Genomic DNA, 14,895 nt, shown 5'->3' on the forward strand with positions numbered 1-14,895 from the left:
TCTAATGCTAATTAGTAACAATTCAATCCAGGGGTTTCTCTTAATAATCCAGTATGTTTGCAGTATGGTATTGCATTAATGGTATTACAACAACACAACGCCTGGAGCCGGGCCACGTGAGGGGGCAGCTGCTGCTTCCTGGGCGGGGACACAGCGCGCACCAGACCGCCACTTCCTGACAGGGTTACCGCCAAATTTTAAACCACAAGCTGCATCTCTCACCGCTCTGATTAACAAGAAGGTTTATTAATCTGCAGAAAATGTCTTTAACTCCAAAGAGGCCGTGTCCCGACTCAATAGACGCCACTATGAACGACTCCACGGAGAAGAAGATACGCCGGATATCAATTGAGGGAAATATTGGTGAGCAAAGCACCACTTTATGGCGAAAATCATTTAAAAAATCTAGCTCAGAACCTTAACTGCGCGCTAGTTTAGGTGGCAGGTGTTGCGTTCCAGACAGTGATAACTCTTTATTGATCCACTATAGTTTCGTTACAGTTTTACCGCCAATTGAATGCATTGTATGCCTCCACTTAACTATACTAACAGTACAGCTAACATACCTGCATGATGTCGTGTTGCTACATATCACTGACTATGATCAATGTTGACTTTCTGGATCCTTTTGTGTTCAGCGGCGGGCAAATCTACCTTTGTGCGGCTTTTGGAGCAGGAGAGCGGGGACTGGGAGGTGGTACCAGAGCCAATCGCCAGATGGTGCAATGTCCAAACAAAAGGCAGTGACTTTGAGGTATTCACATTGCATTTTAAAAGTAATCAGTCCCAAATCAGTCAGTTGGCAGGCACCATAGACTGTTGGCACCCATACACAGTGAATACGCAGCACACGGTTGTGGAATATCTTCACATCTGCTTTCTTCACATCTGCTGTGTTTACAAGCGCTGCTTCCTCTTTAAGTCTGGGATACATTTCAATATGCACCAGCATGCTGCGATCCTCTCTCAACCAGTGATTCAACATGCTCTGCACACATGAAGATGACCGGGAGAGTCTTCATCTGTATTTAGAGTGCAGCTGCCATCTGTCCACATATCTGCACTGGTCATCACCACACACACACCCAACAGATGGTCCTTCTCTGGACAGATAAACATGCCTTCCGAGGGCCGGGGCGAACATCTCTGACCCCCCCAACACAACCGCAGGGCTAGCCTCACACTCATTGTTGGTGGTTTAACACACCCACATATACACATCACTCATACTGTGGGTTTAGCAATATTCTGGGTGATTTGAACTAGTTTGTTGGCATATCATAACATGTACTGTATCGTAGAATGGTATAGTCTCTTGATGACTAAGGATTCTGATACATCTGCATTAATGTCCCCTTAGTTCACTGTGAAAGTAAAGGGATATTATCAGTATGGACAACTGTTGAGGAATCCTCCTACACTCATCTGCTGCCACCTCTCAGCATATTGTGAACACACATAGATGGTTGTGCGCCCTCTGCTGATCAGGATGATGTTCATTAGAATCATGCATGGTGGAAGGAGTGTGTTTAAGTCATTCTGCTTCAGTCATCAATCTTGCGAGTTGCCATTTTTAATTTTAAGCTTTGGATAAAACTTAAATCAATGTAATTGCTGCATTTATGGAGACATTGTTTAGTTTACCTTTTTAATAGGGTATAAGTAGTTTTGACCCGAGTAGATGTGTTTTAATGATTGATTCTTCCATTGTTTTCCTTTTGCCAAAATGCAACATTGCAAACATTATCCAGTTGCTGCCATTTCAATGTGATGATTTTCACTAGCTTAAACATATACTAGGAAAACAACCAATGTTGGGTTTGGATTGCAATCTGAATGCAATCAATGTACAAATACATGGACTGTACACTAACCGATACTTGCAACACACTTATTGATCCCTAATTGGGATGCACTCACGTATGACCTCTATTACATTCCATTATTGCAGTAATGACTCTTACATGTCTAATATGTGTAATGTGTACTTGTAAAGCGCTTTGAGCACCTGTAAAAGCGCTCTAATAAAAAATGTAATTTATTATTATTATTATTATTACATTCTCCTTGTCCCTGTGTCTCAGGAGCTGACCACCTCTCAGAGGAGTGGGGGGAATGTGTTGCAGATGATGTATGAGAAACCTGAGAGGTGGGCCTACACCTTCCAGAGCTACGCCTGCATCAGCAGAGTGCGCGCTCAGATCACGTCGGCCAATGGGAAGCTGCGAGAAGCCGAGAACCCAGTGCAGTTCTTCGAGCGCTCCATCTACAGCGACAGGTACCGCTGAAAAAACGGATGAATTCAACAAGTATAAAAAGCATTGGTGCAGATATAAAAAAAGATGACGGTGGTTATCCATCAGTCTTGGCAAAAGCTGAACAGTTTGTGTTTTGGTATTCATTTTAAGATGTCATGGCTTATAAAGAAATTCAATCTTTTTATTGAAAAATATGTTTTGATGGATAATGGGATTAATGTGAATATGGTTATTTTGTTATATGTTTAATAATCTGAAAATCCTTGTCCTTAATGTCCCAGGTACATCTTTGCAGCCAACCTGTATGAGAGCGAGTGCCTGAACGAGACGGAGTGGTCCATCTACCAGGACTGGCACGGGTGGCTGCACAGCCAGTTTGGAAAGCACCTTGAGCTGGACGGTATCATCTACCTCAGAGCGGCCCCGGAGGTAGGCTGGCGCACTCTGTTGCCTCCTTGCAATCAAAGTACACCGGAATAGAATGACCTTGCTCAGGAACATACTAAGGGAGTCACATTGATAACTATGTGTTATGTCATGGAGGGACATCATCATCCACAGCAAGTCTGTCACTATTACATCCTAGTGCATCACCATTCATGATATTGTGTCAACTTATAGTTCTTTATTCTGACTCAATTTTAGAATGATTACACATTTAGTTTAGAGGTAATGTGTTATATGATCATGTGGAAATTGCAAATAATTGATCATCTTGTTATGAAACCTGAGGTTTACAGGTTTCAGTAATATGATTTTGTTGTGTGTAGAAATGTTTACAGCGGTTGCATCTGAGAGGCAGAGAAGAAGAGCAAGACATCCCTCTGGAGTATCTGGAGAAACTCCACTTCAAGCACGAGAGCTGGCTGCAGCACAAGACCATGAGGTGAGCACACACACACACACACACACACACACACACACACACACACACACACGTTGCATTGCTGTGTGGACAACAGATGTCTTTTGATAACAGAAAAAGGATGTTCTTACTGATCTCGGCCATAAGAATAACCCGAGGGCAACTAATACATGAAACTGTTGATACATGTGATCTACCGGAATGTGTTAGTTTGTCCCATTCTCTGAACACGGTTTACTAACCAGGATCGTTCATCCTCTGAAGGGAGGAGCTTAATTCATATGCAGGATACTGCATCCATTTGGATGTTGCTTCATCATCACTGACAGTGTCCCCTGTGCTCTCGGCCCACAGAACGGATTTTGAGTATCTCAATGATGTGCCCGTTCTGACCATGGATGTAAATAAAGACTTTAAAGGAAACCACAGCAAGAGCGCTGACATGATTGAGAAGGTGAGTGACGGTTCAGCCAAATGTAAGATTTGAAATGGACAGAATGCTTTGGGATTTGTCTCCACCCAAATACCCCAAACACGCCTTTTTACTTTGTTATCCCCACAGCTGGATTCTTTAACCAGAGTATGGCCTTTGTGATAATGATGTTTTACTTTCAGAGCGAGTTTAGTTCCACATTTATTGTTTGGGTTAGTGACTTTAATTAGTTATTTGTATATGCAAACACAAAGGATGACATGATAGGTATGTTACCTGTAACTACCTGACCAGAAAGCAGTTCAACTGGCTCCACCTCCACATCATCAAAAGAGTACATTCATGTAATCCTATCTGATGCAGTATGAACGAGCTATTAAAGCATTACATGCTATAATATTGAGCATTTCATTTTTGATTTCTTATAACAAATGTGAAGCATGTTTCTAATGCAAATCAACTTGTTTCAATAAGTACACGTTTGTGTCATTTGAGAGAAGATAGAATAAGGCTTCACTTTAATCAAGAAAATGACCTTTAGTTTAAAAGATTTGAAACCACTTCATTTGTATTAGAAACATGTTCGCCCAATTTTCACTTAAAAATGAAACATGTGTTCACTATTTAGAAACCAAATGAAGTAATGTGTACTGGGTGTTTGCTGTGATACTGACACACACACATCCAGGTTTCACCTGTGGTAATGAGGCCTGCAGGGATGCTTATGTAGCAGTTTCATGTTGATGGTAAACACAGACGCTTTTTAGAGATTTCACAATGTTTCCAGTTATCACCATAACCCTTTGCACCAATTCGGAAAGCTACTTGTTTTTCACTTATTGTGATTTTGGAAAATAATGTCCCTAAAGAACAGCAATGATTGTACTAATGTGTTAACTCATGCTGACTCTTGTTTTTTTATTTTTCAGGTCAAGGAGTTTTTGAGCACTTTGTAGAATTCAACTGATGATAGAGATTTAATGTGTAGCTCAAAGAAGAGAACCTGGATGGAGTTTTGTATAATGAGGAAATGTATCAACAACTTATTTTTCTACCCCCTACAATCCCCATTAATGATCTGACATGTGGTGTTTTTCTAAAAAAACGTTTTTATTACTGTTTTCTTACATTTTTGGTGTATTTGTAAATATTTTGTGTGCATATGCATGCCTGTTGGTCCTTACAAATGACAATTATCTTGAAATACTTTATTCATTTGTGTGTTTCCTTGTCTAATATATACTGTAGAAATAAGTCCTAAGAAGAAAGTATTTTTTCAAATTAAAATCATTTTAGTTTATTTAAACATCCAAACCCAGGGTTTATTGATTTTCAAAATAAAAGATTGTAATAGCTGGCCTTTATGGCTCTGACTGGAATCTTCTCAAGTCTTCCAGAAGATGTCGCCAGTCCCCATAATGCACTGCTGTCAGCTATTTCAGACTGCTGAGCTTGCTTTTACCTGGCAGCTTTAATGGAATTGTGTTATGCTACCTGAAATAGGTGCCTTCCTTCACCTATGGCGCCGTGTGTGTGTGTACACACAACCATTTAAAAACTTGTTTAAAATCAATAATGACTATGTTAGTATGTGACCGATATACCAACTGAATACACATCAGCATTTATTCATAGGTTGAATCTTGATATAAACTGTACTTTACAAATAAACGGGGCCCACGCTGATGGAATTCTCCGTCCAAACAAAGAAAGTACGTCTAATATTTATTTATTTTCATTGTTAACACATTCGGTGATATAGGATGTCCTTTTTAAAATGCAATGTGGACAGTAGACAAGACCTTTGTACAGTTTAAGTGTTTGGTGCGCCACCCATGAGCAACTTTGTGACCTCCACCCCCCGGTGGCGTCACGCAGGAGGAGGGATTGCACTTTAAATATGGAGAAAGACACGCTGCGGTCTCAGAGGCTCTCCACACGCTTCCAGCGAGACACAAAGGGAGACTTTAGCTCAAGATGTCACCTGGAGAAAACCTGCAGAAGTCCAGCACGATATGAAGATTGTGTGTTACAAGTTACATTTGTAGAGTCGCAGAAAGCCTTCCAGAGAGATAGCTCCTCGACTCCTTTCTTTTATCCACTTAAAAAAAGCGTCAGCTAGAGGTTTTCAAACATCGACTGCAAAAGGACTGCTGGACGCCACACTGATCATCTGTAAAAGCGAACTTTGTCACCATGAGTTCCGAAAAGAAGTAAGTTCATGGTTTTCCTTTTTTACTCTTTTCAGCAGTCTGAGTAACCATGTTTGTGAACTTTTACTTAGTAGCTTGCGGTCCATTTCTTGCCAGGTGTAAATTAGTCATCAGGTGAATATCATTCAGCAAATTAACTGAACATTCAGAGTGTTTTCCGTAATATTTTCTGTGCGTAAATTCAGTGCATCATCTGGGTTGAGTTACACCTTGGCTGCAGCCACTGTTGGCTTACTGCTGTGGTTATGGACGTCCTGTAAAAGGCTAATCTATTTTCCAGGCTGTCATTCTAAATTAGAGTGACGCGGGGAAAGCAGGCCAAGCGTTGGAGAGTTGTCCCTGGTGTAACTTTATGATTAAAGCTGTGTATGCCTCAGACCATGCGGTATCCGAGCTGAGCAGACACCCCAAAAATCCACACTGGTTGTGAGCCAGCGTGTGTGTACACGTTGGTGCAATGACGCAGCAGCCGCAACAAATCAGACTGGAGGGTTACTATCAAACACGGAAACGCACTAGTTAGTGTGGAAACTTTTCTGACATGCACCTGGAATTCATCAGCTAGTTTGCGAATTTCAGCTGCAGCCAGTGTACGTAAGGTTTAAAGTATCAGTGTGAGCCCCACTGAATTGTTAGTAGGTGTGGCACAATCCCTTAAAGCAGGGTGCCCAACCAGTCGATCGCGGGGAGATTCCCAGTCGATCGCGAGATGTGTCTAAAAATAGAACAATACTCTGTTTTATCTGTGCCAGAATAATGCACTTTAATGCATCAAAGCTTTGTGATTGGCCGGCGTGACCCAGTGGGCACTATTTCGCTGACGTTTTCCGTGTCAACGTCAAAAGGAGTGACACACAAGACAAGACCGCAATTATGGCAGAAGCAAAAACAAAACAAAATATATAATTTTCCCTCCGAGTGGGAGGATGATTATTTTTGTATCTATTCCAATTTCAAAGTCCATCTGCAATGCGAGTGTGGCTTTATCGAAGAAGGGTAATTTAGGAGCGGCATTTCAAAACAGTGCACAAACGCTACGAGACGTAATTCCCTCCTAATTCTGCCCTACGCTCCAAAAGGGGAGGGGCCTGAAAGGACAGCTAAATGCACAGCAGTCCATTTTCACCAGGCCCAACAACAAGAGCAAGGCTGCTACCAGAGCATCTTATCGTGTCAGTCACGTTCTTGCGAAACACATGAAGTCTTTCAAAGACGGCGAAGTTGTGAAGGAAGCATTCCTGGAGGCTGCCGACGCGCTTTTTGGGGGACAGTAAAAATAACAGTAGCATTTAAACAGGTTTTTGATATAATTAAAACTCAAGTTAGATACCGTTATTAATCAGCTGTAAGTTTTAGTTTGTTTGAACTTATTCATTATAATTATTGTACAAAATGGTATAAGAATGCAAACTTAAATTGATTAGTCTGTTATCAATTCAGGTTAAGAAACTAGTGTTGCTTGCATCCTATTTTAAAGGCATTTATTTTTATACTCTACTAAAATGCAACAAAAAAAGGGTTTGATTCTATTAATTTTGTCTTTTTTATTGCACGTTGGCAGCAGATTCCTGAGTAGCTTCAGATCTGAGCTGTCTTATTAGTAAGCCTCATTTATACTTTTGTAGTAACACTATTTTTATATAATGCAAAGAAAGGGTTCAGTGTCTTTTCTTTTTTCCCTGTGTCATATGTGGCAGCACTGTTCAATGTTTCTTGAAAACATTACCCACTGTAGTGTGACGTGTGGATAAACTCCAACTCTGCATCAACAACACTGTTGTGTAACTTCAGTTAAATACTTGTGTGTAGATTAGAAAGAGGTAAGATAAAGGATCTGCAGTATTTTATGAAGTATTAATCGTACAAAGGTCAGTTTTATACAAGTAGAAGTGTGTATTTACATGGTAGGCTGTCAGTAATGGCTACGCCTCTCTATTTGGACTGGTAGATCTCGGCAGACTGGCAACTTTAAAAGTAGCTCTTGGTTCAAAAAAGGTTTGGGCACCCCTGCCTTAAAGCAACATGGGGTGAAACCAAGAGTAAACAACCTGTAGTGACCTAATGTTGCTGTCCTTTGCTTTCACAATGGCTGCAAAAACACAAGATTTTTGTATTCCTCATTTTCTAGTCATTTCTCGAAATGTGTTACAATGAGGAAATGTTCCCTTTTACTTTTGATCCATGCAATGACTGTGTGCTGTCTGGAATGGTGAATGCTCCTTTGTGCTCTGCTGAGTGATGCTCACTACAATCCATTTCCTCACCTATGCGAGGAAATTCCAAAAGTGAAGGCAGACCTGTTGAGCGGGTGATTTAATATCACAAAAGGTATAATATCCTAAGCCCTGAGCCTGTTTTCCAGGTTTCAGGCTCGAAAATGACATTCCCAGAACAAATGACCATATCTTCCCTTCTAAAAGGGGTACATTAATAATCTTTTTTCTCAAAGCAATGATAGACCTGTGAGTTGGATGTAGAAAAGTCAGAATCAATATAGATGTTTTTTTTATTTGAAAGTAAATTCAGAATGAACATAGTAAATTACAGTGTCTGTCCAAAAGAAACATGACTTATAGTGAAAAGCACCCTTGAATGATGGGATAGTAGACCATCCCTGATCCCCAGCAGCTGGTCCCGGCTCCTCACGCACCGACAGCTTTATCCAGCCTCATGAGGTCAAGACACAGAAGTGAGAGGTTGTGAGATGACTGCATCTGATCGCTCTGACCCTCACCCAGCTTTGATTATTTGTATTAATCATGCAGAAGAAGACAAATGAAAAAGAAGATTTAGCAGTGTTGATATTTATAAGAAGAACAAGGATCTTATCGGTCTTGTGCTTCATATACATTTACAAGAGATGCATTTGGCTTTTATTTTTTTGACCGGTTTTCACATTTTTGACATAAAGTCGTTTAGACCCAAGTTACTGTAGAGTAGATTTAAGCTTTTTCACCTTGCAGCTCCCTCCGTCTTCTGTATTACATCCCGGTCTTATTATTTTGATCTGTGCACCACCTGTGGTATGTTTCTCAACATGAGGGTCTCCCTGTCTGTCTGAGGCCTTTACAGTAGATCGATTTAACGTGGCGCCACAGACTGGCCATAGTTAACCTGCAAGTTGAGCTTTCTTTGCTCTCCTGTGAGACCAATAGTTTTCAGTGAAATGACCTGCCTGCATGGTACATGTTGCAGACGTAAACGCTACAGGCTGGAGATGTGCTTCTGTTTACAGATCCTTTGCATATGCAATGTCTGCAAGAAAAATAGAAAAACTCCACCCATTTGCTTTCTATGTCTGTTCACTTACACATTCTTAGTTGCAAATAGGGTCATTTAATGATAAATGGAAAAGTATGAGTTCTTCCCAAAAGAAAAAAACATGTGACCGAAATCCCTGAATCGGGTGGTGTTTTCTGTACGCTCTGTCCTTGGGGAAAGGAGAGAGGACAAGTAGAACAGAACATTCACAGAATCTGCAGCTGAGCAATAGCGCTGGCGTTGTTCACAGGTTGCTGTGTGGGAACCAGACTCCTCTTTTCTTTATGTGAGCAACAATGGGCCACAAAAGCAGGGTACAGAGTCTAATCACTGTATTGGTATTGCTTGTGAAGTTGGCAGCGAGCCCGGCCCCTCCTTAACACTTGTTTGATCTCCGAGCTGGAGGATCAACATTACGTCAGCGCTCTGCTTCTCTCCCTCTCTCTTAAGGCCTGATAGCGTAACCACAGGGGAGGTTCAGATGAGCGTGCAGCGCAATCGGAGGAACAAGTTGCGTCCTTCCGGACTTTGTTTATTTATCAGCTGATGTACACTGCTCCCATCCCCTCATTTCTTGAACTGTGTCATCCCCAGACGCAGATTTCTCAGTGGAAACTGTCCATGTGTTTATTGACATTCTTGATGCGCATCTAAAATCAAATATTTATTTTTTGTTGTTGGAGAAAACTGGACAAATTAGCCACTGCAGTTTAATACATTATTTGATACTCACACGCTTAAGATTAATAATTGGATCCTCTTATACGCTTTCTGTTTCTTGACATTATGCCTAAATATAAATGCGTTATTCCTATGAGTGAAACGTCAACCTTCTTCACGTTGTATTAAGAAGACCATGCATTCTTTCCATTTTGCAATTTCTTTTTAGCAGAGTATACATTTTAAAGTTACAATTTTTCCATTATTGACTTATTTAGTCCACGCTTTGCTGGACTGGAGGAGGCACACTCCTGCTTTGAGGGATGTTGACAATTACCGATCAAAGTAAACTGAAGGTCCAGAAGATGTCTCTGAAATAAGACATTGTTTGTTCACCTTAAAGTCTAATAATGACTCTCCAGATCTTACTGGGTGAAAAGTGGTTTTTACTTTACATGTTCTAGAGTCGCTCACAGAGGAGAAGGAGCTGTAGAAAAGATATGAATGTTGTGCAAAGCATTGTAGGTGAATACACGTGAGCGCTTGATCTGAGCACCTATTCATCATATTATTATTTTTTTATTAAAATGTACAAAATGACTGTTATGGAAGTCGTGGCTCAATATTGCTCTTTAAAATGTGGGTTTTTTTTGTGCCACAGTTACAAGTTAACAAAGAGCAATATAATAGCCTGTATGCTTATTCAGCAGCAGAAACGAGCTGAGTACGTGTGTTTATCAGGATTTTGTTACAGAATAACCAGAATATGACTTTTATTTTTGGGCCCAACATGGATTTGAATAAAAATAGGGCAAATCACATTGTCTTAAAGGTTGAAAATGTTGCTTCTTAATGTGTTTTTGATTCATGTGTATTCAAATATTTGGTTGTTTAATTTGCATTTGTTTTATTGTCTCTGATGGTGGAGGACAAAACGTGTAAATCTTCAAGTATGTTCCAGCGACCATGTGGTGATCCATATTGAATATTGTATCTCTTTTGCCGTGCAGAGTTGAAGACGAGGCAGTCTTGGACAGAGGAGCGTCTTGTGTCAAACATGTCTGCAATGAACAGGAAGTGGAGGGTAAGATCAGTGATGAATTCCAGCACATTGTCTAGCTGACAGACATGTCATAAGCATTAACCTATCCTTGTCTTTGCACACATACTGTTCACAGCATAGTGTGCATGTGGAAGCTAAAGTGTCCCGTCTAGTACAAGCACAGAATTCAACAAGTTATATAACATGAAGAAATATCCACTTTATCTTGACATTTCTGAACGGGAAGAAGTGTCTTCAAGTGCTCTAATCCTGTCCAGTGCTGGCTGTCAGCTAAAGCCACAGAATCATTTATCTTGATAGGCTTTCATGCAGTTGCATTCACATTTCACAAACCAACACTTGCCCATAAAGAGACCTATGTCACAGCGTCTGGAAATATGTCAAGCTGTGCGTGCGTGTGCAGTAATTGTTGCAACATCCTTTTTGCTTCTCTTGCACGGGAATGTGGTGTGCATGTTGTTTAGCGTGTGCCTAACGTGGTCTTTGGTTTCTAAAAGGAAGCAAAACTGACAACTGTGGATGTGAAAGATACCATCAAATCCAAAAAGGCATGTTTATGGAATTCATGGTTGAATGGAAAAATACATGGTTGCTTCATCACTAACTCAGTCAGTAAATCCAGTTTGAGTGTTCTCTCTCTCTCTCTGCGTCTCTTTAATTACTTCCTGGAGACATTCAGTTACCATTTCCTGTATAAGCTGCAGTGTAGGAAGTAGTTATTTATTTGATTTTGCAGTTTGACTGACTGATAAGTAACCCACCAACATTATCACTGAACCGTTTCGACCTCGGCAAGCTAAAAAAAACTGTTTGCGTCAAAGCAGCCTTGTGATAAGCAAACATTTCACACCGCATCCGAGTGCTGAGACAAATTGCCAGCATTCACCAGTGCTGTGATTTCCCTGTAACCGGGAGAGTAGGCTGACCTGCGTTTCCTCTGTCGCTCTGCACAGGTCACCACACCGTGTACATCGGTGTGCATGTTCCCAAGAGCTACCACCGCAGGAGACGCCACAGACGCAAGTCCAGCCACAAGGAGAGGCGGGACCGAGCCGAGCACGGCACGGAGGGGTCCAAGTCGGACGCGGACGAATCCCCTCCAAGCATCCTCAAACCCCTCGGTGAGTAATGATAGTGATGGAAAAAGTATTCAGGTCTTTTACTGAAGTACTAAAGTACAGATACCATATTTTAAAAATACTCTGTTACAAGTACATTTCCTGCATACAAAATCTTACTTGAGTAAAAGTATAAGCATCGAAATATACTTTAGGTAGCAAACGTAGTCGTCCTTGTTATGGAAAATGGCCCATAATATATTAAATGACTGCATTATGATTACTGATGCGTTAATGTGTTCATCACAGCTGGTAAAGGTGGGCTAGTTGTAGTTACTTTATATACTGCTGCTGGATATTATAACCAATATTTAGTAGTGGTTTATATTTAGTTTTAGCTAATTATCTGTATATGTAAAGTATTAAAGCTGTCAAATAAATATAATATTGGCTTCTAAAATGTAGTAAAATAAATACAGTAACATAGATACTCAAGGAAAGTACCAGTAACTCAAAATGGTATTTGAGTAAATGTACTACAATCGACCACTGGTAATGATCAGAGTATAAATTCACCACATTAATAACAGTTGTATCATATTTGAGATGTTGGCTGAGTCCCATTGGGCGAGGTGCAGCAGCCCTCTGGGAAGCACAGTATCAGTGTTTCTGTAGTTAAGGACACTGGGTGGCAGCACCCAAAAAAAAAAACACAACACAGAAACCTACACTCAACAGAATTAGTGGAGCGAGGGAATGGGAACATGTCGAATACTAATCTGCAAATGATACCGGATTGGCTTAACGTGTGTGAAGTAACTACAACAGGGGTATTATCTGTTGTCATGGTGATTAACACTGAACTGTGTGGGATCTGAGAGGAAGGATTCCCAGAACATGTACACAAGGTAGATGGGAAGAAAGATTTGGAGCCAAAACAGCGATAAGTGATATGAGGATAAGGCTACACATCATGGGCCTAATGTAATGTCAGTACTTATAAGAGCAGTGAAATAACAAGTATGGATCAGATGGTTGTCAACACGATGAAGCGGGTTTCAACATCAGAAATCCTTTAATAGTTCCAAATAACTCCAATAAAGTGCGTATCCATGGTATTTTAGTGCTGTTCTGCAAATAGCACTAAATGAATGTTAGTGTCTGTAGTCTTCTTCCTGCTGAAGGAAACACACCAGATGTCTCTCCATGCATAGAAGCTTAAGGAGGGGCGTTGTGAAACCAATAATCCCAAGATCATGTTCAAGATCATGAGGATGTAAATCAGAAAGGGTCTTCAGATATAGGTCAGTGTCAAAGCCATCCATCTTCTGAATGTGTTGGGATTCTCTTTTGAACACCTTGTGGTCACACCGGTGGGAAACCAAGAGCAACGGTTGGTACATGAGCCATATCATTATGTGGGTCTTTGTTTAATCTCTGTATAGCCTGTACCACCACACAAACCAATAGGGAATTCAAAGAGCAGCAAACATTACAATCAGGTTTAAAGCTATTTGCAAGATGTAATTATTGCAGCCTTGGAATTCACCTTCTCAGAGCACAGCCTGGAAAGTGCATAATGGAGCGTGTTTACTGTGGTGGAGGCAGCCATTAAGGTCTCACAGTGAACTGGAGATGGGAAAGGAAGGGATCTTCTTCTTAACTCGTGTGTGGGGCATCTGTGGACAATAATATCAGCACAACATGCCTGAATCCTGTTTTAAAGGTTAACTACATTTACAATTCTAAGATATCACGAGCTGGTAATTACTATCTGAAAGTCAGTTTTAAGATGAGGCTTGAATCAAATGTGCAGTAAATTGTGGTTTAATCCAATCATAGCAGACGCATCGCACAAGAATTCAAAGACACCATAAAGGAGCTTTAGTTTTCTAGCAGCGTGTGCAGACATGCACTCACTCTGGGGAAATACAGAAGAGAAGTCTGTGTAGGTTAGAAGTGGTAGCCTAGTTTTAAACAAACCCGTAAAAAGATGAACAGGTAGAACTGCAACATCACATGTTAAGGCGTGTTAAATCATCTTTAAGGTTAAACCAGGACAATAAGAAAGCTTGTGTGTTGTTGGTTGACTGCAGTATAACATTTGCAAAGAAACAGACCTCCAAGAGAAATGGATGCCTCTAACTGGATTTGGAAATAAAACCACACTGTGTGCTACAGATCATGGTGGGATATGTTATCAAGCAACCGGCGTGTCATGACTGATGTTTCCCTATCTGACACTTTCATTTTTTTAATATTCAGCAGCTGCTACATATGTTGCGAAATCAAGATTAACTTTACTGATTTGGCTTTTCACACATGTGGCAGCCATAAAACAAGTTCCACTTAAAAAACATGCATACACAAAAAACAACAGTGGTGATCCAAGTGAAGGAAGCCCCTTACCCTCCCCTACAAATCCTTTTAAAAAAAACAAAACAAGGATAATCCAATGTCAAGTTTATTTGTTCTAATTACACAGGCATACATTAGTTTTTATAATCTTATTTTCCCTCTACGAGATCGTCCCCTCAACATGTATTCAGGACCTCAGTTGCCTATTGATCTGTTACTCAGATCAGTAAGAGGAGAACACGAAGGCATCCCCATGATGCTTATCGTACGAGAAGAACATAGTCCCTCTATCTGGGACGTGTTTCCCCCCCACGTTCACACCTTTCTCTAACCTGCCGGCATCACGTTGAGCTGCGGCTCGCAGACGAGCACCTGAGTAATCCTCTCTCGCTCCTCTGACACTGTAATCCTCCTCGGTTACGCCTCGTGCCCAGGTGGTAAACCCCGTTGTGCTTAGTCATCCCCAGCTCGCATGATATAACTGGACTTTTGCTCACATGAATCTGTCTCGATGTCTGGCCCCCAGCTGTTTACTCTGAGAGCCCAATTACAGCCTTTTCCAGTATTGCAAATCCCTCTCAAAGACACTAACGGGCAATTAGATGATGCTTATTTGACCCCTTGTGAAGCTGTGATCAAAAGCAGGGTCGTAAAAAATCAGAACCGTAGCTGTGAACACTTGATATTAAATCATAAATAAATGTCAGTGGCGGTCTCTTCATTAAA

The 14,895-nt window shown here is 40.8% G+C and overlaps 2 protein-coding genes across 4 annotated transcripts in view; both read left to right on the plus strand.

The window, feature by feature from the left end:
* Positions 1–162: 162 nt before the first annotated feature.
* On the plus strand, positions 163–5,268 carry dck (deoxycytidine kinase). The gene is made up of 7 exons (XM_034095937.1): positions 163–363; positions 639–754; positions 2,085–2,278; positions 2,540–2,687; positions 3,029–3,144; positions 3,478–3,577; positions 4,486–5,268. Exons 1-7 carry the CDS (start codon positions 261–263, stop codon positions 4,510–4,512), a joined length of 804 nt encoding a protein of 267 aa, XP_033951828.1. The 5' UTR covers positions 163–260; the 3' UTR covers positions 4,513–5,268.
* Positions 5,269–5,449: 181 nt separating this feature from the next.
* The window catches only part of LOC117455859 (electrogenic sodium bicarbonate cotransporter 1-like), a 38,792-nt gene continuing 29,346 nt past the window's right edge, over positions 5,450–14,895 (plus strand). For all 3 annotated transcript variants that reach the window (XM_034095471.2, XM_034095472.2, XM_034095473.2), the window contains exons 1-3: positions 5,450–5,769; positions 10,701–10,774; positions 11,707–11,874. In XM_034095471.2, the coding sequence (XP_033951362.1) occupies positions 5,753–5,769; positions 10,701–10,774; positions 11,707–11,874 (259 nt within the window). In that variant the 5' untranslated portion in view covers positions 5,450–5,752. The remainder of the gene's footprint in view (positions 5,770–10,700; positions 10,775–11,706; positions 11,875–14,895) is intronic.

Source organism: Pseudochaenichthys georgianus, chromosome 12 (genome assembly GCF_902827115.2).
Source record: "Pseudochaenichthys georgianus chromosome 12, fPseGeo1.2, whole genome shotgun sequence".
In the NCBI taxonomy this organism is placed as follows: domain Eukaryota; kingdom Metazoa; phylum Chordata; class Actinopteri; order Perciformes; family Channichthyidae; genus Pseudochaenichthys; species Pseudochaenichthys georgianus.

Excerpts from the sequence above, each read along its gene's own strand:
- dck (XM_034095937.1), top strand. The coding sequence starts at position 261 with ATGTCTTTAACTCCAAAGAGGCCGTGTCCCGACTCAATAGACGCCACT. Across the intron at positions 2,688-3,028 it reads ACCTCAGAGCGGCCCCGGAG|AAATGTTTACAGCGGTTGCA; the intron begins GTAGGCTGGCGC and ends TGTTGTGTGTAG. Across the intron at positions 3,578-4,485 it reads GCGCTGACATGATTGAGAAG|GTCAAGGAGTTTTTGAGCAC; the intron begins GTGAGTGACGGT and ends TTTATTTTTCAG.